We start from the raw sequence: 26,565 nt of genomic DNA, 5'->3' as shown, positions 1-26,565 counted from the left end.
GAAAATAAAATTTGTTCTAATATTATCTGTTGGTACTTGTCAAATTAAAGAATACCTTTCCTTTCTATCTAGGTGGAAAAGATGAAGCAGTCGTTCCTTCATATAAACTAGTAGAAACAAAGGCTGAATTAAAACATCTCTGCATTTTCGTGACTAAGAGTGCGCTTTTTTTGGCAGGAGAGAGAATTCAGACTTACTGTGCACTTGTTCGGCTTCTCTCCCGAGTGGACTCTCATGTGAATCAGCAACTTGTAACGGGCATTAAACGGCTTGTACCTCCGTGGGCACCCTGCCCAGAAGCACGTGAAGTCCTCCCCCTTCCTCTGGTCTATGTGGATCTTTTCTATGTGCCGCACAAGGTCCTCTTGCTGGTCATACAGCGCGCTGCAGTCGATCCAGCGACAGGAGTGCTTGCCGCTGAAATCATCTGGCTCGCTGTCCTCGTCCAGCAGTGGGGCCGGGGCGGCAGGAGCCAAGGCCAGCGGGTGCGGGTGGCCGAGGAGGTCGTGTGGACGCCGGTGCTGAAGCGCGTGGTAAGGGGGAGGTGGGCCCTGTGGCGGCGGAGGCAGCGGGAGAGCAGGCATGTCGACTGCCCGGCCCAAGAAATCATCTCGCCGTTCGCTTTTCAGCGTGCCCAGAGCCTGGCTCTCCGCGGGAGGCACGCCATGCTGCACCACCATGTTACTCAGGACGGCTGGCTGCAGGCTCGCTTGCTCCAGCTGCTGCATCCGCTGGTACTCGGCGGCCCCGTTCTCAGCGTAGCCTGGAAGGGCGATGTTGCTGTTAGCCATGAGAAGACCTTTCTGGGTGCTCGGAACAGAGCAAGTTTGGGGAATGCAGCTTCCTCTCACCCCCAGAAAATGTCCATAGACCTCAGGCTGTGGGGAGATGTTAGCTGGTGACGTCCTAGAGCCGTTGATGTAGGCAACCAGAGAGGTTGGGGAGGTGCGGATGATTGTGTTGAAATCAATCCCGATGCCATCGGACAGAGGAGAGAGAGAGAGCGCCCTCTTTTTGGAGCGGGCGGACTGAGACCGGGCTGAGGAGTGGCAAGGACTAGGGTAAGGGGAATGGCTGTTTTCCACACCAAACAAGTAGGATGGTAATGAGTTAGATACACTGTTACTGGACATAGATGTTCCGGGTGGAAAATTTAGTACGTCCCCCAGCTCACTGCCATTTTGCGAACCTTGGTTGGGCGGAAGAGAAGGAAGTATCCTGTAGCCATGCGACCACTCTTGCTTAACGCTCGGAGCTGACTGACTTTCCAACAAGCTTTGCGTTGTAGAGGGCAGAGGCTCACATGACATGAGGGACCTGCAATAAAGGCACGATAAGTAAGTCAGCGATCAGACACCTTAACAGTTCAAATTTCGTACTGCTGTACGATGGTTCTTCTGTCTTTCCACACACATGTAACTGCAGGAAAGCCCCGTGTGAGAAAAGTTTGCCCTAATTTTATATAAACAAATGTTTCTATGTTCAGTTGACATACCTGCAGCCACACACAGGCAATGCACATGTAAGAAGGACACTTAAGAAATCAACTCAAAAACTTCGAGATTCTTGAAGAAAAGTTGCTGCAAAGGTTCTTGATACACTACTACAAAAATCAATACAAATTTTGACATCAGCTGTGGTGTAAATAGCTTTGGGCTTCTAAAGGCAAAGCATTAACATTCCCATCTTGTATGACACTCACGTTGCTTTCAGAAGACTGTCTATTATTTTGGGGGTCAAAGGAAAGGAAGAAAAGTGATTAATAAAGAATAAATGTTTAACTGGAATGACATTACCAATTGTGATGCACACAAATATTATTGTTCTTTACAGAAATAGCTCCAGATTATAAATACAGATACTATCTAACTTTACAAAACAAACAAAATAAATTAATAATGTAGAAGAACTGGCTGAAGAGGTTTATTTAGTTTTTATTTATGATGTATCTGCCTCCAAGTCAGCAGTTGAAATTTAAAAAAAATTTTTAACTGACTGTTATTATTGGCTCTTCCCAGAAATTTTAAGAGACTTGTTTATCCCACAAATGTCTGAAGGATAGCTTAACAAAAGGACTCTTCAGCTCACCCCAGTATTGGTTTCTACAGAAAAGTAAAAAAGGAAATGCAGGAAAGCCAGGGTCCCTGGTTCATGGCTCCAAAGGAGACTGCTCGGTAAAGGGCAAGTTATTCTATCTCTTTGTTTCAATTCCACATCTTGGCAGACTTGGACTTCCTGCCAGCCAGAGGTGCTACCAGTATATCAATTAATATTTTTGAGGTGTGAAAACAGTAACAAGAACCACGTCCATATCCAGATCAAACTGCAGTATGCACAGCCACAGAAACAGCTGCAGTTTATGCTCTGGGGGTTAATTCTTGGATTCTTTATGTTTATAAACTTTTGAAGAAACACAGAACTTCAGTGGTGGATCAAGCACTTAAGAAACCTGGAGTCTCTTCTAAATATGATACACTTTTTTGGTGGTGAACAAGTTACTTAATCACTGTTCCTCAGTTTCTCACATGGAAAACAAGACACACCAATAGCTTCTGCTGCTATATGAAGACTTCAATGGCTCAAATTAACTTTAGAAAAGGACTAATAATTGGCAATAGGTACCTTAAATACTAAATGCTCAAAAATATTTCTTAAAGCTTTAAGTATAAAGTATATGAAATATTTACAAGCATTAATCCAAAGAAACAGTCATATAGGCCTACCTACAAGGAATAAGATATGCCTATGTAGGAAGGTAAGTTCCTACAGCCAGTTATTTATAATTTTTTTACTGCATAGTTTTATTTTGATACATACTTCAAAATTCTAAAAGAGAAATTATGCATTGCAAATAAAATAAAGACAAACAAATCTCATCTCCTCCTTATGTCTATTATACATACTATTATGGTAAGTATTTTCAGGAGGCACTTGTACTATTTTTTCTCTTCACAGGGAAGTAAGTTATCCATTCAAGATAAACTAGGTAGCAGTAGGTAAGATTTTTTTTATAGAGAACACTTCAGGAAACAAGGATCTGGGACAGATGTGATTAAGGTTCACTCTCAAGGCAGAGTTGCACCCTTCAACATAGCACTGGTAATAATCAGCGAACGATGGCACTGCCTAGCCTGCTGTCTGACCACCTCCTTTCAAGACTAGTATTTGTGCTTAAATAAAGCAAGTTACAATTATATATGCACCACAGTCCTTCCTGCAGTGGCTGCAGCTTCTGTGGAGATACACAAAACTACATAGTTTATGTACTGATAGCAGGCGAACACTGGGAATCAGAATCCCATTTCAAATAGTACTAGTCAACCCAAGAGAGGAAGAACAGACCCTAAGCAATTGCCCAAGAGAGATTCCTGGTGAATATACTAATATTTACCAAATTTCCACTAATGATAAAATCACATCAGCTGTTCTTGACACGATTTTGTTTGGTAGGTCAACTTTTCACCTGTGACATCTGTGGATTATTTTTTAACTAGATTAGCAAGGTTGAAAGAATGTATGAAAACACTAGGTCAGGTCATTCCGGCAAGAGAAATGTCCATAGCTTTTGACACTCGATTCTAGCCACACAGTTTACAGCTGAAAATTCCCAGCGTCTTTGTTACCTTATCCTGCCCAACTATGTGAACACTCATTGTGTGATTTTTTTTCCTAATATTTAATATTACTGCATTTTCCAGTCGTCAGGAGTCGACAAGGATGAAGAAGGAGGAGTGGATTTACAGTCATTTTGGCTTAAGGGCTAGACTGTGCCACAAGAACAAAGCCCGTGTCATTTTATGACTCCAGAAGAGATCAAGGAGCAGAAATTGTGCTTGGGAAACCACTGCTGCATCTTTGGTCCTTTTTTCCCTGGGGGGGGAACCTTCCCCCGGCAGAGAAGGCTCTCACATCTCCTCTGGCTACACAGACACAGCTCATGCAATATCTAAAATACAGCTTGAAACTTCACTTAGCCTTGCTGGGGTGAACTACAGGATAGATGAGCAAACACTCCCTGCACTGAGATAACTCACTTAGCTACAGATTGCTGATCTGCTGTATCAGAAAAACTAAGAAACATCTTGTTTGAACTGAGTATTAGTACAATGTGCTGTTATGGAAATCAGTGGTGCTTTCAAAATAGCACTTTTGAAACAGAACATTAAAGAAAAGCACAATGACATGGCTGAATACAATTTGTATTGAGAAAAATGAGAAAAATAGGATGGCTATATCAGGTCAATCTTGTATAAGATATGGATCTAAAGGGGTAATTATCTGTGAAAAAAATTGATTCAGGCTGTTGAGTCTGTTATCAATGGACTCTGTTAAAGTACAGTTTGTTTTAGGGCAGTTAAAGCATACTAGTATGCTGTGACCCTAAATACAGATCTACAGTCTGCAACAGAGCAAGAAAAAGAGAAGTAGGGTTTCATTTTTTCATCCTAGGTTATATATTTATACCTAGAAAATAAATCTAAGTAGGTCTTTGTTTGCTAGTTTGATTATTTAAAATAGATTTTCCTCTTTTATAAGTAGGGAAAAAAGCATGCCTCAATGTAAAAGTCTATTTTTGTAAAGTCAAGAATTTTATTCGGGTATGTAGTAGGACCAGTGTAACTTAAAAAGCTACTGATTTCTAATGCAAAAGGACACACATGCCAGTAAAGAAAAACTGCATCGACTCGTAACAGGACAAGATTAAAAAAAAGGCCCAGAATTTCAAGAATATAATAATTAATGGCAAGATCACCCGAAAGAGCCTGATTCTCACTTAAGCATCTAAATTCAAAAGCCAATTTAACTGAAGAGCCCAGCTCTCAAAACAAAGGCCATTTCTTTAAAACCCAGCCCTCACCCTAAGTAAACAGTTTTGGGGGGAAGAAGATGCATACACCTAATGTGAAAATGAAGGGCCAGCTATAACACAGTGCCAGAGTCTCAGATGGTACTAACTGGCACATGTGTACTTACTGTAATCTAAACCAGCTGTGCTTTTGGACCAGAATCTCTTATGATTCCTGCAATTACTTGCTATTCTCCCTCTAAGTACATAGGCCACAGTGTCAAGCATAACCCAGAATCTTAGAAGTAAGCATGGAAGACCAAAAACATGTTTTCTTATCTTTTTGCATGTCTTCTGTTCACTAGCCAAGAACGCTTTGCTCTTTCCTATGTCTTTCTCTCACTTGCATCAAAGTAAATGGCAGTATTACATCTGGTTTAAAGAAGCATAACTACCTCCTCTGAAAAGTTGTTTGGAAAACTTCCAAAAAGATAGGGGGAAGGTTTTATCCTTCTTGGGCTATATACCAAAATCTGATGTTATCTGTAGCAAAACTCCAGTTTTGCCAGCTTTTTCCATCAGTAAAAATCAAGATGAGACATTTTGTTCTGGGTCAGTTCAACAAATAATCTGTTCCGAATTGAGCTGCCAGAATGCAGTTTATGATGCATCCACAGTAGTATAGCCCAGAGAAGGCACTCAGCCCCTGAAAGATTATGGAGTTTTGGGATATGTAAATTGAAAAGCTTGAAAGGCACAACAGCAGTTTAGGCAGATAAGGTTTAATGCTGAAGCAATTCAAAATTAAGTGTTTCAACAACCTACGAATTAAAATCTGACTTAAAACTTGTTTTGCCCTAATTTTATAGAAAAACTGCTGAAACGGACATTCTTGGTGTGACGAATTCTGCTTTTATAATATCTCAATTGATAAGTTATTAAAAGAGACTCTAGAGACACTAGATCCAAGATCTGCCAGAATTACAACTTCAGGTCACCCTTAGTAAATATCTCTTTAAAGCAGAAAGAAAAATGTATAGCTCAATACTGATATATATATACTACCATACTACTGCAATACTACCATGCAAAACTGATAGTGTTTGGAACCATACAGGCACACCTAATAGTTATCATTATCAAGCAGGTAGTAATTAATGATATCTTCACATTATTGTGTTGATTTTGCTTTCAAATGTAAGTCCTTGCATTTGTCATCAGCTTAGGCATGAATAGTTTTCTATGATGCATTTATATAGGAAGCATAATTATTTTTTTAAATTGGCAAAAATAAAGGGTACTAAGGAACTCACTCTTCACAACTGAAATGATGTAAATGACACCCAATATCTTACAGTAGATTATAACAAGGTTTTCTGCCAGTTAAATAACACCAATCATAATTATTTCAAGACTGTTCCTTGGCTTGTAATAAAGTGGTAAGGTGAAATGTAAATTGTTTTCAGAATAAAATCTCTCACTGTCTTTTGTAAATAAGAAAGTTACATTGCAACTTTAGGCAACTGTTACAGAAGTCACATCTGCAAAAGAGAAGTGACACTAGAATATTTTCTCACTGTATGTTTAACTAACATCCATCAATGTGCTTGCTGTCCTTGTACGGAAGTTGTCTAAATAAACATTTCCCCCTCACTCCTGTTTGTCTATAACACTGATAGCTATAATCTCAAAAATTATTTGAGCATTTACAAACCAATTAATAAATAATTAAATGTGGTTTAGTGATATAAAAAGGCAAGGTTTACAGGGAGAGGCTGTGGTTTTTATTTTACTACCTGCAAGAGCTGGGAAAATGGGCAAATTTTCAGGCACGCAAGCCCTCCTCCAGGTCTAATACAGATGCAGTACACTTCTGGCTAAGTGCAGATTGGGCATAATTGACCTGACTACCTTAATTCTGCTGACCAATTAAACAATTTGAAAGCAATGGTACTTGATGAGAAGAGGGGACTGTTAGTAGGGGATTTCAGTTTACTTAGTCTGATATTACTGTTATTTGATAGGCACCAATATAAGATTGGTAAGCACAAAACCAAGGTCACTGCCCCCATTGATTTAACATTCGGACCATATCAACTTTCATTCCCCACAGCATTTTCTGTCCTTTTTTTCCTGTGTACAAAAATATGGTTATGGGCCTAGAAAAATCTTTATCTAACAAAAAACCCTATGAAGCACAGAAAATGTGGGGGCAAATTTCACACTTCCTTTGATTTATCTAAACCAAGATGTTTATGGCTGATGTAAATTATGTTGTATTTCCCATGACATAACACAGCATCACTTAGGCCAGTATAATTATCAGAAAAGGTTGCATTTGAATGGCAACAGAATGAAAATACTCCCTTTTTTTAAGTACCAAAGAGAAAAAAATTAATTCAGGACCTTGTATCGGATGGAGGTACACCCAGGTTGGAAGCATCCACAGACCTCTGTAAGCTAGGACTGATCTGGTTGCATGCTGTTGAGACCTGATTAGCAGGAGGAGAAATAGGTCCCAGCCGTTGAACTGTCATGGGACTGCTGGTGACTACTAGATTGTTGCAGCTGCCTTTTCCAATGGACTTGTACTGGGGTCCATAACCAAGACCTCCTAAAAATAAACAAGGCAGGTTAGTATCCATCTCCCATGGCTGAGGACACATAACTCATGTCATTTAGCACAATAGGAAGAGTGGCTGGAACTAAGTATGTTCAGTTCAGAACAAAACAGGGGAACTACACAGGGATTTTATAAGCTTTTCCCTACATGAAAAGCAACACTCTAAAGAAGAATAAATCAGGCATGCTAGCAAACATGGACTGAAATATATGAGCGCAAGACTGACATCATGGTTAAACACCAGAAACATTACCTCCAGAAGAGTTTGGGTAAAAGAGCAGTTGAGGGACAGCCAAACCATAATGAAAGACTACTGTGAATCCCTCTCTGAAGATGGGAGAAAACGCAAAGAGGAGGAAGGAGCAAAACCATGCTTTGAATCACACCCACCACCAAAACCCGCTGCTCCTAGCAATTGCAAGCCCTTCCACTCTGCGTACCACTAGCCGCTCAAAAAGCACAGGGACTGCCGGCATACATGCAAATCACCACCCCTGCCACAGGTCTGGTGCGGGGAAGCGCACGTGCTGCATTGTTTCTGCAGTTGGAGCGATTTACGGCCAGGATCCAGCATTCCTGAGGCGCCTGGGGAGAGGAACTCCAGCTGAATGAAACCAAAAAGCATCCTCGACCTTCTCTAAAAGGCCACAATCCGCTTTTAATCACTGCTGCTATGACTCAAGCTGATGGCTCTCACAAAGAGGCATGGGATGATTACAAAGGAACAGGACTGCAAAATGCTCTGTGTACTTTGTGTCCTAGTTTGGGTCACAGATGGTGGCATACAAGATCTCTCACGTTAAGACACATCAAGATAAAGTTAAAATGTAGGTCATGATCTGGAAGTTATTTGATGTCTAGCAAATTCTCATAGTTCAAAATGAGTAATTAGATTATTCATATTCGTATCAGCTTCCCTGTGTTCAGACTCCTCCCCAAAGCAGGACAGCAAGATCAAGATGAATAATGTGAAAAGTACTTCAATAATTCAAACAATTTTCTTAATCTACTTTTGACTTCCATTGTACAATTCATGTACTACTTCTTTAAAAGGGTGTTCAGATGAGTTATGAACTTCACAAAGAAGTAAATTAAGGCATTTATGGCCCACACAGTCACAGGAAGAAAAGCCAAATCCTTCAATCTTCTCCAGACCAAATAGGATTATCTTTAAAATCTGCACTCAAGAAATTTCAAATGATACCATTTCTTTAGCAAAAGAAAAGAAATAGGTATGTTAGTTTCTGTTTCAGAGTTCTGTGCTTTCTTTTCAAATTCCTACTTTTCACTTTGAGCAACATCTCACATATATGCGAGCAGCACATATATGGTCCCCAGTCTACCAGTATCACTGTGTAAGCTCATTTACAGATGTTACAAGCTGATCCCACCACCAAAATGCATTTCACAAGATGAAATATGGCAGCCCTTTAACAGACACAACTTACTCATCTCTACTACTTAGAAAAATAAGCAAACAATATAGCATCCAGTGATGCTAAATTGCAAATTCAAGGATAACTCAGCCTGAAGTTTATCTAGAAAGACTGGAAATTGCCAAAAGCAAGCATGTAAGGAAAATGCCTAGTATTGCATTAAACTGTCATTTTGGGCACTAGAAAAGCAACTCTTAAGCTTTTTGGGATTCCTCTATGCTCTCCCCAGAGATGTACAATCTAAGCTAAAGAACAGGAGAAGTTTTTTTATTTTCTTTCTTATACAGTAATTTGCATTTTGTACTCAGTAAATCTGAATCAACATGTTATTGAGCAAGTTGCTTTTATGTTACAGGATGCTAAAATGTAACCAGACTAAAAAATTGGGCAAAAAGCATTAGGTATTCCTGGTAGTAATATGAACACTCATTCCCTTAGAATAAAGGAAAAAAAAAAAAAAAAAAAACGTTTGACACAGAACGCAGCTGTGAAGTTTGCAAACCCTATATCTATCAACCAATGAATAAAATGCGAAACTACTCCTTAGCCTTGAAGAAAGCAATTCTACCACAGAAATGTACCAAATACATTCCGATTCTTCCCTGGATGATAATATAATGCCCTTTTCAAATAAGCCACTTCAAACATATTTCAGATAACAACAATAATATCTACATGTATTATATCCAAAGAGGGACAATCCAGGAAATCAAGGTCTGTGCACTTGTTAGATTTTCATTTAAAGACAGGCCATATGACATCTAATTGCTTCAGATGAAAATCTGAAATCATAGAATTAGATTGCTGATTATACATGAGAAAACATAAGCTCCTTGGAACTTGTATGCCAAAAAAAAAAAAAAGAAAGAAAGAAACAAAACCAGAAAATGGAGTAGTGCCAAACCAGGACTGTTAATACAAAAAGTTGGGCCCTCAATACACGGTGGTTTTCCGTTGCAATTGAAGGTTCTGTTGTTATCATCAGTGTCCTCGACAATGCTGAGAACAGCAAAGAGAATTTGGCATGTCAGGATGAAGGCCAAAGATATTTAACTGGTCACTGAAAGCGGAAAAACAATAAAAGGCATATTTTGGAGAGATCTTTTTGGTGGGACGGCAGATAAAATCAGTGTAAAACTTTGGCCCTGGGAAACATTTGTCTGTGGATTTCTCTAAGGCAGAAATGGCAGGTAAAGTTTTTGGTCTTTTTCTCACTGATATACATTTGCTGCTATGGGGCAAAATCAAAAATTTTTTTTTTTTTTTGTCACGGGAAGAAGAAGAGAGAATGGTTATCAAGAAATAATCTATCATCAAGTCATAAACTTTTATCTGCACTTTCATCATTAATATCTCTTCTGTGCCCTGCAGGTCACCCAGCAGTATTAATTCGATCTGAGCCTGGCGTGAACATACGCTCACATAGCTGCTGAGACAAGTCAGAGCACAGGAGATGCAGCTCATGCTGGCCTGGAGCCAGCTGCAGGAGGATGACCACACTTCATCCCACACCATGTGAAAGAGGGGCAACGCAGATGCCCACCTGGCGCAAGCCTGCTGGGAAAAGGCAACCTCTCAGAAAACAGGTTCAAAAGTGCTGAATAAATCTAACTGGCAGAAGGAGCATGTGCCAGATCAGCATTTGGCATCACATACCCACAGTGCCAGAGGAGTCCTCGGTCCAGATGTGCTGTATCGTCGACCTACAGCCTAAAAAGTTTGGGTCAGCGGATGGATAACCAGGAATTCCTTGATGCCATGTCAACCAAGAGAAACAAGAACCTCTCTAGGGAAATCAATGGGTTTTCAATTAGGCTGTCAATTCTGAGAAAAATCCAGGAGCTAATATTTTAAATGAGCCAGAGAATCAATTTTGTTTCTTATTTACAAAGATTTTAATCATGAAATAGTCCAATAAAAACAACAGTAGTGTGAAACAGATGATGAGGTGGAATCAAACCAGAAATGGCTGACAGGAAGAACTACAGGTGAGTAGCATGCCATTTATTCCAGATAAACATATTACACATAAAGCAAAACTGTTCTTTATCAATAATTAACAGTAATAGTTAACAATTATAAACACTAAAAATACTTTATGAAAATATTTTAATCCATTCCCTTCCTCATTCCTTAGCCTGCTTATTTTCCTTCTTTACTCTATAGTTGGTTAATAGCTAAGCTTCCTTCATCTCTGACATGCAGAAATATTTCACTGCATTCTTCTGAAAAACATACAAAGAATGCAGGAGAATAGAACTACCTTAATTTAAGTAAACTGGATTTCAGATCAGACTCTCCTATTCATATCACTCTCCTACCTTCTGGAGGCAGAGTCCAAAAGATGAAAAGATTTCATTTTAAACATATTTTCTTCTAGCAGATGGTGATTAAAAAACATAATTCTGTGTCTCCTTCCATGGCCAAGACTAACAACTTGTTAATTCTGCCAAGTAACTCATGTTATAATATGAAACTACTTTACCTAGCCTTTGTAATCGTAGACTGTGCTTCCAATGATAATGACAAATGACAAAATGATAATACAACAAAAACATTCAACATTCAACAATGGCAAAAACCAGTTTTAATTGTCTGTTGTTCTGAAATGCACAACATGTCAAATACACAACATCAGATCAAATTCAGTCATCTCTTACATCAGTAAATTCTGCAATAACTGAATTACTCAGAATGAAAGCAAGCTACTAAAAATGATAGTTTCATCTGAACATCTGTCCTGGTGTTACTGCTAGAATGATAGTTAGAAATAAAAAAAGGAACAAAGAAGCAAAAAGGTAATTTCCCTAGGCTCTTTTTGTTTTGTTCTATTGTGGACACTACAGCCTCAGATGCCCCTTAGGTCTTGGCCACACACCGTGACACCCTGCAGCGTTCGGGGCACCTTGGACGTGGGCCTTCATGGCAGCTGCTGCTGAGCAAACTCAGGAGGTTTCCTTGATGGGAAAGACTACAGCCTTTCAGGCTTTCCCTCCTTCCATCAGCTTTACTCTTTTCATAAATGACTATTAGGGAGCTATTACGTGCTCCCTATATCCTCGAACCCATTTCCTTTCCTATCATTTCTCAAGCTGGCTAAGAAGCACCACTGCACGCCAACTACCCATCCTGGAGGCACCAACCACAGAGCAGAGGACATCAGACCCCTCGAAGCCCCTTTTAGAAAATAAAGAAGTTAAACTGGAGCTTCAGAGGAAAAAAAGACAGAATAGGGGTGTACGGCTACTTTCCTCTATTACTACAGGATCGGCCAAACTCTGGGTCTGTTCAGGAATCTGAACTTCTTCACATGGGTACCATACTCTCAGCCCAAGTATTTTTGGGGCGACCTCAAGCCTTGTAGCTGAACTACACACAAGTCTGTCAAAATTAGATTAGGTACGAGCAACTTCAGTACAGGATTCAGTCTGGAATTTCAGAGTACAAGCTAGCTGGTAAACTGAGGCTCAAAAAATTGCCAAACTGCATAGACACTCAAATTAAGGGAAACAGTCTTGGCTTTCATTTTCTTTAAAAATTAAAAATTAAGAAGTTCAGCTTTTGTAGTTACAGAGAAAATTCTGAAATTGAGATCCTAAAGACCATAAGCCATAAGTAAACACAGATAAAGCCATTTTTTTAAACCTCTCAGTTTTTTATCTCATGGGTTTGAGTCTTAGCTCATGATTTTCTTGAACACTCAGAAATAGCAATGTTAGTAAGAAATTTCCTCCAAAGCACCTGGCAGTGGCCACTCTAAATAGTGAATTAGATAGACCATTAATCTGAGTGGTATTGGCAATTCCCATGTTCTTAACTGTTTGCACAGGCTTAATCTTTACAATCAAGAAAAATAATCTGGAGGAAATACACTGAGCAGAATTATATGACCACATTGTATTATGAGAAAATACTATGTATGCACTGTGAAAGCTCTCTACGCTTTGAATCTTGGAAAGGCGGTTTACTATCGGAGTGCTCTTGGTAAATTAGCTTGCATTAATTTCCAACGCTATTTGCTATTCACTTGCATGAAGTAATCAAGCATGTACTTTCAGCAACTCTAGGCTGAGACAAAAGAGACTGACAAAGCACAATGAAAAACAATGTCTCCTTTCAAGTGGAACCAGGGTAAAAAATTATCCAGAACTGACTGGTGAAAACAATACCTCGCAGGTAATTAACTTGGCTGGTTTAAAGCACCCAGGAATGAGATCACCTGCTTCTGTGGAACACATTTTAGCCATGGAATTTGGACAAATGAAGACTATGGCCTTCTAATGACCAAACTATGAAGGTATAAACAGTTAAGATGGGGGAACTTCAAGGAGAAAACACATACCATAACACAAAGACAAGATTTTCAATAAGATCTGCATACATTTATAATATCTCTTATTACCTATGAATCATTTTTACTTCTATCAGGAAGATCACCCTCCCTCAATTAAAAAGCTATTTTGAAAGCTTTTTTGAAAGCTACTTTGATTTCTTATTTTGCATAAAGAATGAGAAATTATCAGTTAAACACTGCACAAACTGGTAAATATTTAACTGGACTAAAACATAAATGTTTTAGCTGCAGTTGGTAACTCCTTATTCATCACTAGCGAAATTAGCAGAGTGAGTTCTTGTTTTTTCCTAAAGTGGTTTGCCACCTACAATTGCTTCTGCTTTTGTGCTTCTTATGACAGTATACATTATGTGTTCTCCTATTAAAGAAAACATACTGCTTTACATCTCTGCCCTACATTATCCCTTCCCTATGGTATAGGAGTTACTCATAGTGGCCTCTGGTAAGTTTCTATCCACTAAACTTACCCTGACTGTTCAATTTACACTTCTGAAAAATGAATACACTGGGAAAGCCTCATATTCTTAAATAACTGGTATGAATCAAGAATAACTCTGCCAGTAAAGTAATGGAATATACTAGTTATGTGGTAAATTAATCTAACAGTGAAAAAAATCAGATGAAATAAAACAAGGCAGTTTCATCTTTTCAATTTCAGTCTTGGCCAGCTTCTTAGAATGTCATTACAATACAATCAGAAAGAAAACTATGAATAGCCTCAAAATGGAAGGATACAGATACTGGAAAGAACAATAGAGGAGTGCAATGGAATTAGAGATAACACCTTTCAGTTGAAATGCCATTGGAAAATTACTGTTTGAATTTGACCTAAATGTGTATATTTGTATAATGTATATTTGTACCAATGTAAGAGCATGCAGTTTTTTTCAACTGACTTGTAAGTAGTACTACTTGAGTGGCAAACCAAAAAGCAATATTGTTAAAACTTCCTGATTTTAAGTATTATTAAAACATGCTGATGAATGGCTTGACTCAAGAAGAAAGTAGTAGAGAGACACTTTTGCCCTTAAACATTATCGCACTCAGCTGCAAAATAATGTTCATTAACTCAGGCAGTTTTGGAATATTTCTTTTCTGATATCATCTGATTTCAATGCAGAATTATCATGTACTAATGAATCACCACAAAGACACTACAAAGCAAGATTAAGACATCATTGTCTGTTCATGGAAGGTCTCATTTTTGAATCTTGCTGAGATCATTGGGCTATCTTCTGCCTTGTGCCTAGACACTAGCTAATGTGGAGGCTGCATTGCAGATAGAGAGCAAGAGGCTGCTGTCCCCACCTCTGGCCAGGGCCACATCTGACCCTCTGCACTTTAATATGTCAGTGCCACACTGTCATTGCACATCAGGATCCAGCAGGACACATCTGTTCAGTGAAAAAAAGGACAATAAAGGCTTTGTCCAATGTTAAATCGCAACCCCATGTGAGGCTCACTTTCTAAATCTTTACAAATAACCCAGAATACCTGACCACTGTTTCCCAGAAAACCGTTTCTGTTTCTTCAAGAGACTGCAATGAATGAGGACAACAGAAAAATAAATGCCATCCTGCAGAATATTGATACTAATCAAGAACAGGTGGCAAATGTTAACATTGAAAGAACTACAAAGTTTAGCTTTTGAAGTATGAAAACAAGAACATAAGTCACTTGCAATCACATTCAGTCTGGTTTTGCTTCCCAGATTAACCCACTGTTCAGGAATACTAACTGTAATTTTTAAGATTGCAGTGTTCCTATCCAAGTTCCTAAGCAGTACAAACAAACAGTTTTCTCTTTCTCCACTCATTAAAAACAAGATGTTGCTTAATATTGTTTCTCCTAAAAGACTCTATGAGGCTGTTATCCTAGTTACCAATTTAACCAGGCAGAAATAACAAGCGTACAGCCCACAGAACATTTGTGTTCAAAGAAGCTTTATGTTCAGTTAATTAGTTTAGCTATTACTTTCATGGCTCATTTAAAAGCTGGTGCTTCATTAAATATCAATACATTTCATCACCTCAAAAAAACTTTTCAGTAAAAATACAATCATCTTTTCAAGTGATAATCTTGTTAACTGATATATACATTTCAAGCATGTTTATAAGACACTATCAAAGTCTGAATTTCTGCAACAGCTATATCTCAAAGCATTATGCAAATCTCATTCCACATATAAGGGAAAGGGGTTCTTTTTGTGTTTCAAAACAAATACACTTTGTCAAGAAAAATCAAATGATTTTTACACATTGTTTTCATCATTAAAAAACTCACAGTGTTGATCTCTGGTTGTTCCACCTCCATAATGATCAGCTCAACCATTCCTGGGTTCCATTTATGGGAAGTAGTTGTAACTCTCCTTTCAAAAACCAGGAAGCTCAGAAAGGCAAGCCCTTAAAGAAGTGTAAGGATCACTGAAACTCATAGCTGCAAGACAGGGAGGCCAAAGCCAAGTATCACTCACAAAAGAGACTTCTGTGGTTAAGAGAATATTCTCTATTATAAAAGAGGGCTTACGTATGTGGGTTATGCATTTTCTCACTTCAGGATATAAGGATACCTCAGGATAGTTCAGGAAAACATTTCCCCAACTGAGAAATTATTCCTCCTCCCTGGACTCCTTAAGAGTCCACCTGGATGATTACTATGACTTCTTTGGAAATTTCTATTATCTTCATAGCCAATCTTGTTCTATGAAATATGATCCTTAAGGTACATTGCAATAATAAAATGACAGCAGTTCTCTTTTTCTAATCTTATTTAAACTGACTTCTAGAGACAGCCACCAGTAGCATTCTTCAGGTTACAGCCTATTTAGATTCCTTAAAAGCTGAAATGTTATTACATCATGATGCAAACAAAACCTTCCACTTGTTTTTCTGCTCTTATCCCTTCAAGTCACAAAGAGGCAAACCCTGGGAAAATTATACAAACAGCCACAAATATTTAAAACCTGTATTGTCACTACATGTTTCCACTCCTCTCCAAGCTTTAGACATTTTTCTTTCAATTTTATTCTTTCATTAGCCCAAGGCGTGCTAATTAATTGGAATTTCCCAGGTCTTTTGTCGTTGTTACCAGAAAGAAAGGAGGGGAAAAAAAGCTCACTCCTTCTTGTTAAAGTGGGTCCATCTACCTTCCACAAAGCCAGGGTAATAAGAGGGAGGATTAAGACCACTTGAATTGCTCAGACTCTGTAAAAGACAAGTCCAGCTCCTGCCCTCAGCCTCTGTCCTTGCCAAAGCTGATTTATGCAGAATGACATCCTAACCACAGCTATTACTTTGCTGGAGAGGAGGCGGCGGCATTGGCAGTGTTTGGTACCTGAAGCTGGCTACCGAATAAGCGTAACATGAAGACATGGGGAACACGTACTGGCATACCAAAGCGACGGTGGATATGCACGTGTGCAAATGCAGTCTGAGAAACTGAAATAATTGCTCGTGCTTGAGAGCATGTAAAAGACAAATGTATGTGTGCTCTGCTGGGAGCTGAAAAACTGTCATTCAAGGACGGAAAACCACAGAAACGTCCTGATGGAGACTGAAATCTTTTAAAGAAGCTCGTCATACCAACTGTGTAACTCGCAGCCATACCTCTACAAAATCAGGCAACAGCCAGCTTGACATTAGTTTAATGGAAGAAACATGCTATATAGGTAAGAGCAGAATGTTCAAAACCGATTATGGGATTTCTGAGGACTTCATCTTGTTGACTTTCACTGAAGCTGAATTCCCAAGTATGAACGTCATTTTCATGAACAGAACCTGATCGCATGAGCTACATCAGTTATTTTTCAAAATTCTGTCATATGCACATGTTCACTTACTCTTCTTCATGCAATTTATCTTGTATTTCCTCAGTATTCTGGTCTGATTTTCTTTAAACAATGGTTTGTGATTCCCTGAAGTTAATGTGAATAGGATAAAAATCAGCTCTATAGTCAGCCTTAGTTGGATTTCACTAATACTGAAATTCACATTGCGTTTTACAATTTGTAAAACTTTATTTTAAAAAATCATATGTTTTTAAGCACTTGTGGTGTATATTCCATGCTAAAGACAAAAAGCAAAGCAGCTGCCAAAAGACTCCAAAAGACTACACCAGGCCAGGAGAGAGGTGTCAAAGTGCTTATGATCTATGAAAAGGCAATAACCAGGATGATTTTTATCATATCTTTTCCTTTTTTACCAGCTTACCAGCTCCTCATCTTCATGCAACATTCAAGAATCAAGTTTGCACAAGAAGGCTGAATGAGGACAGTGTGGATCTGCAGTCCGGGATTGGCAGAGCTTTCAGCATCCAGGTATGGAAGAAACCCAGAAGAATGTTGTGAGACTGCTCCAGAGGAGGTAAACATGGGAAGCCCAGCCAAAGCGGTGGGAAGGAACAGCACCTCCCGCAGAGTTTCTGGAACTCCGGCATCACTCCAGGCTTAAAATTTACTTCTAAAACAATTATCTGAGTCTATTTGGAAAAGAGGAATACTTTCCCATGATGATTTTATTTTAAAATGTGTACGAGAAAGGAATATTAAATATCTGATAGGTATTTAAAATTCAGTTTTCTGATCAAATAATGTAGTTGTAAGGCCTGCATTTAAAGGGAAGAAAATCACTAGTTTCATAACCAGGCATGCTTTATTGGTTTCAGACAACAGCAGGAACCTTCATACTTTCACATTCACTCTGCATAATGCTGTAAAGGCCAATGTCTGTTTTTAAAATGTCATTACACAAAGATTGTTCTTTTTTAAGCAGCATGGCATTTTTTTGTTTTTGTTTTCTTAAAGGGCATTTCTGTCTGAGAAACCCAAACAAAGAGGAATCGTGAGGGCTCAATCAGCATTGCAAACTAAGGGCTCAGGGTGCAACAGAAGTGAACATTTTTTTCTTATGTGCACACTTTCCAGAATTTAGATAATGGACAAAACCACCACAACTCCTTCAGCTGATTTTCCCAGGTGGATATTACGTGGGTGTACAGCAGGGATTACTTGCCCAGGATGCCCTGAAATAGGTAAGCTGAGGAATGATAGCGCTTCCCTGCAGACCCAGAGCAGCTGGCCACATGCAGGAGCGGGATGAAAGATCTGAAGTCACCTGCTCCTCACTCAGCATCAAGAGAAGGACAGGAATTACAGTCTCAAGAGAGGTAAATGACAGAGTCAAGTGCTGAAATCTGGAAATCCTCAGCATTTTCTTCAATGTCAAATAAAGGTATCTTCAAAAAAATGCCACAGACTAGATGGTCAGTCTTTGCTCCTATGTATAATCAGCTACCTGCTCAGTGGTTCCTTTGACTTCTGGGCCAACATAGGTACCAGTCAGTTTCAACTCTAATCTTTGCCTTATGCTGATAAGGCTACAATTTTCATCAAGTTATTTTTGAAGACAAGTTACTCAGGTCATTGCTTTGTTCTTATTACACTTACACTTTTGTTCTTATTACATGAGAAGTACAACAGAATCCTAGCCTCACATAACAAATATCTGCTATTCTAATGCCTTCTTTGTTTCTCTTTAGAAATTATACCTGGGCACCACTCAGGAATAGAAGATACTACACATTCATGCCTAAGAATGCATGGGAAATTAAACCATGTTGTATTTTATCACAGATAAGCATATTTCACCACCTACATACATACATACACAACGGCAAAAGTACAGCCTTATGAGTGTCTTTACCTTTTCCAGTTCTTAACAATTCATAAACAGGCAACTATAATGTCTGAAGTGTTCATGATCACATTTAGCTTTTCTCTGCATTTTCTACTCTTCTAATCCTGCCATGGTCATAACAAAATGTTTAAGTATATTCCCTCCAAATTTTTCAAAGACTGCACCTCAAGTTCAGGACAGAGCATAAATATTTCTAAAGTGATTAATGGGTAAAAGTAGGTTACTTCATTGAAATCATTATGCAATCTTTGTGTTATTAGTTTAAAAGCGTGCAATGCAATCGACCAAACATCTGAGCAGCCCAACAGCTTTACCATGTACAGGACTTCTGAGGCAACCCCTCTGGAGCAGGACTTCACATATCTCTAAATGCATGTAAATTCTTAAGCATTCATGAGACTGGGTCATAGCTATATAGGGTGCATCTATAAATTGTATTAATCTGAATAACTAAATCTAAAGTGTATAAACCTAAATATATCTAAATAGCTGTACCTAAGTTATATATTTTAAAGAAACAATGGAAGAAGGTTTATAAGGAGCATGCATGTTTAGATTATAATTAAACCCATGGTTTCTTGTTTGCAACCCTTACAAAATTACTTCTTTTCCATGCATTTTTTAGAAGTAAGAAATCCTACTCTAGTTATAACATGCTATGTTGTGGCAAAGAAAAAAAAGGTGATAATTATCATTATGTGTAACTTCAGTTTTAACAACCCCCTTGCAAAGGATTCCAGCACCTACTTTAAAAGATTCATTTTAGTGATCTAGGATAAAGAACTATTCCAATCATTCAGTGTGACCATTAATGAACTTATGGTTTAGTATAAGATAAAGGAATTCATGACAAAAGCAATCATGTTTAAAAAATCTGGTCATGACTATTTGTTCTTGTTTTGCAGAACTTTTTTGTTTAATCTCATAGATGTGGATTGTTTCTTTCTGGTTTAAACATCATATTATTACACAGTTTCTTAGTATTCTCAGCAGCTGAGAAATGCAAAATCTTTCTTGCAGCAGAACCCTCTCAAAAAACAGATAAAAAGACATGCACTATGAAAGAGTTAAGATTTTTTTTTTTTTTTGTGAACCCATGTCCTGATGTTTAATGCAGGAACTTAGAAAATTAAGTCAACTGCTGTAGCACATCAGAGAGCATTTTTTAATCAAGAATAGGAATATATTCTCATAGCCCTCACAATTCTATTTATAAATCACCACCACTCAATACGAGGCAATGGGGATGGTGTTGGCAACACACTGCTTGCACTCCACCCTCAACACCAGGCACGCTGTCCCATACACCTCAAATAGACTAAATCGGCAAATACCGAGTGGCTTTCTCATCCCCTATATCCCATTCAGGATGTAAAACAGAAGGGGAATTTGAGGTGGGTCTGGGTGTCATGAGCCACTTGTGTGAGTCTGAGTGAGGCTGAGAGATTTCAGCCCCCGCTAAAAGCCAAAGTGGAGGTCAATGCCCACAGGGAGAGTTGCTGTGGAGTCTGGGGCGCACCACAACACACGACTGCTGGCCAAAACAGGCTCCCTAGATCACACGAGAAAGAGTTTTTTCCATGTTTCTAGGGCTAGTTGGCAAATGTCAGCACTGATCTGCCAGATACCCACTAGACTGAGAAAGCATACATGGCAGACTGCAGGTACAAGAAGAATCTGAAGCCTGCTAAAGAGCTACTGTGGCTGCAAAGATTTTGGTGAGTTTACTCATAATTTCTTGATATAAAAAAAACCAAAGCTGGTACTCACAAAACCTTTCCATGACATCTCACAGGCAGGTGATCATTAGGTATTTATAAATCAGAAAGTCTGTGCATTATCTTTACATGGTATCGTATTGTGCCAACAATAACAAAATAGCCCATTTTGTTGTTGTATAATTAGTTAATGTTTGCACAGTGCTTTGAAGTATAAAAGTACAATTTAATTGGCAAGAGTTGCTCATATTCATCATCTGGCTACAAAGGAAAAACAAGGTCTGGGTGTCTCAGCTGCACTCTCCAGCACAGATGCACAAGAGCCCAACTAAATATGAATACCGGGGACACGTGAAGAAGGTCCATTGTTTTGTGCCTAAAACAGGGAACATTCCCGCTCTAGTGCCATGCCTGCAGCAGCTCTGCAGCACATGGAGATGAACTCCTTTCACAGCCACACCGCTCTCAGGCCCTGCCTCTACTTGCGTATGTGCAAAATAAGACTTTCAAAAGTGCCTATCAGTTCCTTAATCCACTTCCGCTATACTCAGATCTCAGGAACCGCCAAAGTTAGACCAGTGCTGTGGTCCTTAAAAAAGCCCGTCAAAGAAATGTGCAAGTGGCTAAAGCAAACTCAAGCTCATGGTCATGCAGTAAGTGTTTGGAAACTCCATTTTCATTAAGGGCTTTTGTGAAAACACAAGAAACAAGCAAAACTCAAACACTTCAATTTGCCAATATTCAAGTGAGGTGCTTTATACAGAGTATGTTTCGCAGCACTGTCAGGAAGAGTAAGAATTGTACAATGCATCGTAACACTATGGATTTGTTCTGCAGAATACAGACCAGCAGTACGCTGCACTTCACGCTGTTAACAAGGAATAAAGCATAGAATTTTTTGCTTCTAAGGCAGACATTTCAGCCTAAATTTCATTGTCTTTCCTTTGCTTTTGGCTTCCATAAAGGAAGCGGCCAACCTTTTTTCTTTTCTGAAGGCTACAAAGGGTCAGAGTGCAGTAAGCTGTGTCTGCAAATTTTGTTTCCAGTGGTCTGCCTTCCCCTTCCATACACTAGGCCATGAAACAATGACAACTTCTATTTCAGAGGAGCGAAAATAGGATGCAACTCTCAGTACCAGACTATGCTGTTCTGTGTCCAACAACAGACCAACAAAACGGTCCAACAAAAACTGCCTCACAGTGTTCTGTGTAGACAAAGGTAGAGAGTAGTGAAGAAAGTAAAGCATTGAAAAGAGAAGAAAAAAGAAAAAAATGTTTCTTCCTATGTACTCTGAGGCTTAATCCTTCCCAGGGCTCTCTCTGGAGGTGCAGCTCTGCAAAATTCTCAAGTAGCCAGAATGTAATTTGCACAGATTTGGTGCTCAGTGTTCACCTTGGGTTGCAGAATGGGAGCTGGCACTTCGTCCCTTTAGCCCAGCTGACAGCTCTTCTGTGGTTAAGTAAATGTAGGTCATGCACACATCGTTCTCCTTCCTCCACACACACACGCACACACACGCACACACACACGTGTTCATCTCTAACACTCAAATGAACTTCAACCAACCCTGGTCTTACTGGAAATAAAACATAAAATGGAAAAAAAAGTTGGCATGAAAAAATATCACAACCTTCTTTTGCAAAAAATAAAAAAGACTTCCATTATTCAGATGGCAGATGTCTCATGCTGTAGTATACCTAACTCTGTACCCGTGTCTTCCTGTAGCTCTACATATACTACATATTTTCAACACTAGAACACTTATTTATTCTGAGTGCTTTCACAGTAGCTCTTCCTCAGTGTCTAAAGAAAGTGGAGACTGAGGGTGACTTAAACAGTGCCTTGAAAAGTCCAAAAAGAAACGTAGCAATGAAGGGGAAAGAACAAGAGCACAATGAGGAGAAGAGAGATTGGAAGCAAGAAAAAAATCATCAAGAGACAAAAGGTAAGGTTTAAACATACCACTGCCCTCCACCTCTTTGGATTTCATTGCACCTGTTACAGAGCTTCTTCCCCAAAGGAGCTGCTGACATACACTACCAGTTAATGGAAACAGCAAAGACTGACCTCAGTCTTTACTGAGTTATCATTCCTGCCACTGGCACTAATTTACAGGTGCTCATCTTTGCCAGGCATTCGCCATGCATGCATAATCAGAGGCCTAATGCCAAGGATCATGTTGCCAAATTTTGAATAGGACTCAGCAACATCTGGAAGAAGTTTATTTATATTCCTAGTCCAGGTATATTTCACACAGAAAAAGATATCCTGAAGGCTTGTGACAGGTAATTGGCAGGTATGGCCACAAGCACTGTGCAGTCATTAAGACACTTCTGTAATTTGCAGTTGTATGTTTTTGGTGTAGTTAACAGCAACAGATTTTGTGTGATACAGTACTAGCAGTGACCTAGAGTGCCTTGTAGGAATATTGCTACTGAGAAAAAAACAAAACTGGAAATCAGAGACAGAAATGGTAACACAAAAAAGCCAGCTGACATTAATCCAGTGCAGTTATGCTGCATCATGTGTCTTTTTTAATTTATGAGAGGAGATCTGGCATAATATCCTACTGTATTGCAAAAAAGCCATTGATGTGACAAATTTTGTCCCTTATGTGATGAGCATATTATCACTAAACACACACCAATAAACTGTGGCTGCATACTGCTTTTTTTTTCCTGGTCTCAGGTTAGACTATCATACCTTTCGATTCACTTGTACTTAGGAATAAAGTAGATTTGCATCTTGTATTTTGAACTCGTGTTGCATCAGTGATGAGCATATAAATTTAGGATCTGTGCTTATATAGCTATATCCATAGATATTAAGCAAAAATACTCTAAACAGCAAGCCTATTTGTCAAAACAGATGGATGGAAATAGTTGCTAGGACAATCAGGCCCTATGCCCTATCATACTGCTTTAGAAGCAGCAATTCACTTAGTTAATTAAGTTATTTGAACTCCAGATTGCCTCTTTCACAACCAATCGTTAGGTACGCATAACTGAAAATACTGATGCTGACTTCACCAATTCAAAACAGCATTTCAAAAATGTTTCCAGTTAGAAAATTAGATGCTTTGCCACTCTTCAACACTTTTTTTTTTGCTTTTTAACAATTTTTTCCTATTCTGAAATAATCTGTGACTTTCTAAAAGTTTAGAGAGAAGAGAGCTAGAAAAGGAAACTCCTATATATTCTTTTCTTCCTGTATTTCAAGGCTACTATTATTCTTTAGTAAGTGACTTGTCTTTCACAGTTTATACCCAAACTGAATTAACTTTCTTTCAAAACTGTTTTACCACATTGATTTCAAGAAAATGTTTCCTATGAAGAAACTTCTGTAATTGAATTTAACTGGAATGAAATAAATAAATTAGTCTAAAACTCTAGAATTTAACATAAGGTTTTTCCTATGCTTTTCACACTTCTGTAGAAATCTCTGTCAAAGAAATACTTTTCTGGTAGACTCTCTAAAAGTAAAGCATTTTCTAATAAAACCTCTATGACTTGAAAGGCTAAAAACAAACCTATACCAGCGACCTTTCGTACTGAGTTTCAACTTCATCCTTTAACAGGGAGAACAAATTGCTAACATCTAGCAGAAATGTCTTTCCAGTTGCACAGACCCTACTGCCTCTTTCAGTAGAGAAGGTTAATCAAAAAAATTCTCCAGATTAAAGGAGAAACCTGTGTTAGAGTCAGGGATCATTCATGCAATATTTTCCACTAGGAAGAATGTACAAAGCCATGCTTTCCTGACCGCTGGGAGACAGATATGTGGAAAAAGACTCCCAGCTCGTATGTTCAGACCTCTTCGAGCCAGCACTTGCAAGTCTTAGCGCAGAGTCACCAGCCCCAGAAGGTTCATTTTCCCTCCTCAGTCCCCTTTCTGAGGGCTGCAGTAATCTGTGACCGTAGCTGTCCCCTGCACACGATGCACACGCAGGAGTTCTTCCTCCTTTTTCCAGGAAGAAGACTTGTGCATTGTGTTCTGGGTTTGAAGGCTGATACTAGTTCAACCATATGCCTTCAAAAAAAAAAAAAAAAGTTACTTTCTTACCAGTGTCAGTGCACATTGATAAGACAATCCAAAGGTCTATTTAGGTCCCACATTGATAAGACAATCCAAAGGTCTATTTAGGTCCTTCCCAACCTATAGAATATGCAGATCTAAATCTATGAAAATACATTTACAAACATGCCCTGAAGACAATATGAATGTATACTTGCAATCAATGCAAGTGCACAAGTGTTTGCTAAACTTAAATCAAGAGCTGTGTTCGTAACAGAAATAAATACATATTCGAAGTACACTTACAAATTTCAATGCACTTGCTCTACCTGTACTGACATTTTCAAAGTCTGTGGTCCAGACTATGACCCTTTACTCTCACTAGCACTGAACTTTTTTACAAAGAGATTTCCACAGTAATACTATTTAGAAGAAGGCTCCTCCCCTGACTTGGCACTGCAAGCCAGCGAAGTCAGTCACTTCTACTGCAACCAGTCCACATGCCAGAAACATTATTGCCACCACATGAATCCCATTAATTTCAGTGAGACCTACCCATGGCACAGGGCAGAATTTTAGGATGGGCACAGGGCGAGCAACAGGCTTGCCGGCCAGGAAAGGTACACGGCGTATGGAAAGCAGTCTTCCGACGGCCTCCAGGGTCCCAAAGCAAAGAGCATTTCTCTTAAAGTACAAAACAGTTTTCAAACATCTCCCCTTCTTTGAAAGCCAACTCATTTTCCAGTTACATGCTTGAACAAATAAATATCCAAACCGTCCTCCTCTCGCTACTGCCAAAAGCATCAAAACAGTCACAAGGAACACTGCAGACTGTGTCAGAAGATACCTTTCACTAATTAATTGACACCAGTGCTAGGTCAGTCATTGAAAAAAAAGAAAAAACAACAACATTTATTTGAGAGTGCCAGCTAATGAGAGAACACTCGCAGTTTGGTTAGCTGGAACTTGAAAGTCAACTGCAGATTTATTAACAGAGGTTCAAACAGGGGTATATAACAAATAGACATTTAATCTAGATCAAATACACTGCTGCGGAACTTTTCACTTATCCTCAGAAGTAAGGCACTGGAAATGTTTTCGTAGGATGGAACGAGGATATTAAAGTGTAGGGTTATACGATTAAGCGCCGCAGTTAGCTGCCAAAGTAACTGCCCTTTCAATAATGTCAGAAATGATGGTGAGTGCTTGTCATATTATCTTGGTATTTGAATAGAGCATGAATTACAAATTAATTCAACTATGAATTCAGGCAAAGATTAAAACTTCTTCTGGATTTTTGCATATGCCTTTTTAGTAATTGTATCTTTTTTTTTTATCTAAGTAAAAATGATTAAACTCTCCTCTCCTCTTTCTTCTTTCTTTTTTTCTTTCTTTTCATCCCCCACCTTTTTTTTCCCCTTTTTTACATTCTGTGCACAAACATAGTATTGTAAACCTTTGTTTACAATATTTCCAAATCGTCCACAGTAAAATTCCTGATAGTTCCAAAGTCTTTTCAGTGGACAAATTGCCTTAAAGTCTACAAGTGAGACAGACAGGAACTTTTGAAAACCGTATTCCCAAACTGTAGAATAAAGCCACACTGACTGCATGAAAAGTAGGATATAACACTACTTAGGGGTTTTCAAAAGCATTCCGTTTAGGCATAGACTCCTCATTCTGGTAACAGTAAAGAAAAGAGACAGAATTGAGAAAAGAGCTTTTAGTGTGAAGCAGAAGCATTTTTCATCATAAACCCAAGATCTCAGGACACTGAAAAGCAGAGAACCTTTTCAACTTGGCACCTCCATCTTCAGTCCAGTCAATACTGAATAACACTTGAACTGGAGACCTGTATGATCCTCTACCGAGACCATTACTCTCGGCACTTAGAACAAACAAAAAAAAGAATACAGAAAAATCTTAACAAAATACAATCCA

General features: G+C 38.8%; 1 protein-coding gene across 1 annotated transcript in view; it reads right to left on the bottom strand.

Annotated features, from left to right (window-relative positions):
* Window positions 1-26,565, bottom strand: part of GLIS3 (GLIS family zinc finger 3) — a 164,366-nt gene that overhangs the window by 119,258 nt on the left and 18,543 nt on the right. The window contains exons 2-3 of the mRNA XM_064501679.1: window positions 7,193-7,400; window positions 198-1,317 (exon numbers count right to left, since the gene is read on the bottom strand). Coding sequence (XP_064357749.1) covers window positions 198-1,317; window positions 7,193-7,323 — 1,251 coding nt within the window. The 5' untranslated portion in view covers window positions 7,324-7,400. The remainder of the gene's footprint in view (window positions 1-197; window positions 1,318-7,192; window positions 7,401-26,565) is intronic.

This window comes from Dromaius novaehollandiae, chromosome Z (assembly GCF_036370855.1).
Source record: "Dromaius novaehollandiae isolate bDroNov1 chromosome Z, bDroNov1.hap1, whole genome shotgun sequence".
In the NCBI taxonomy this organism is placed as follows: Eukaryota; Metazoa; Chordata; class Aves; order Casuariiformes; family Dromaiidae; genus Dromaius; species Dromaius novaehollandiae.
The sequence above is the reverse complement of the archived record's forward strand: the minus strand, read 5'-3'. Positions and strand labels throughout refer to the sequence as shown.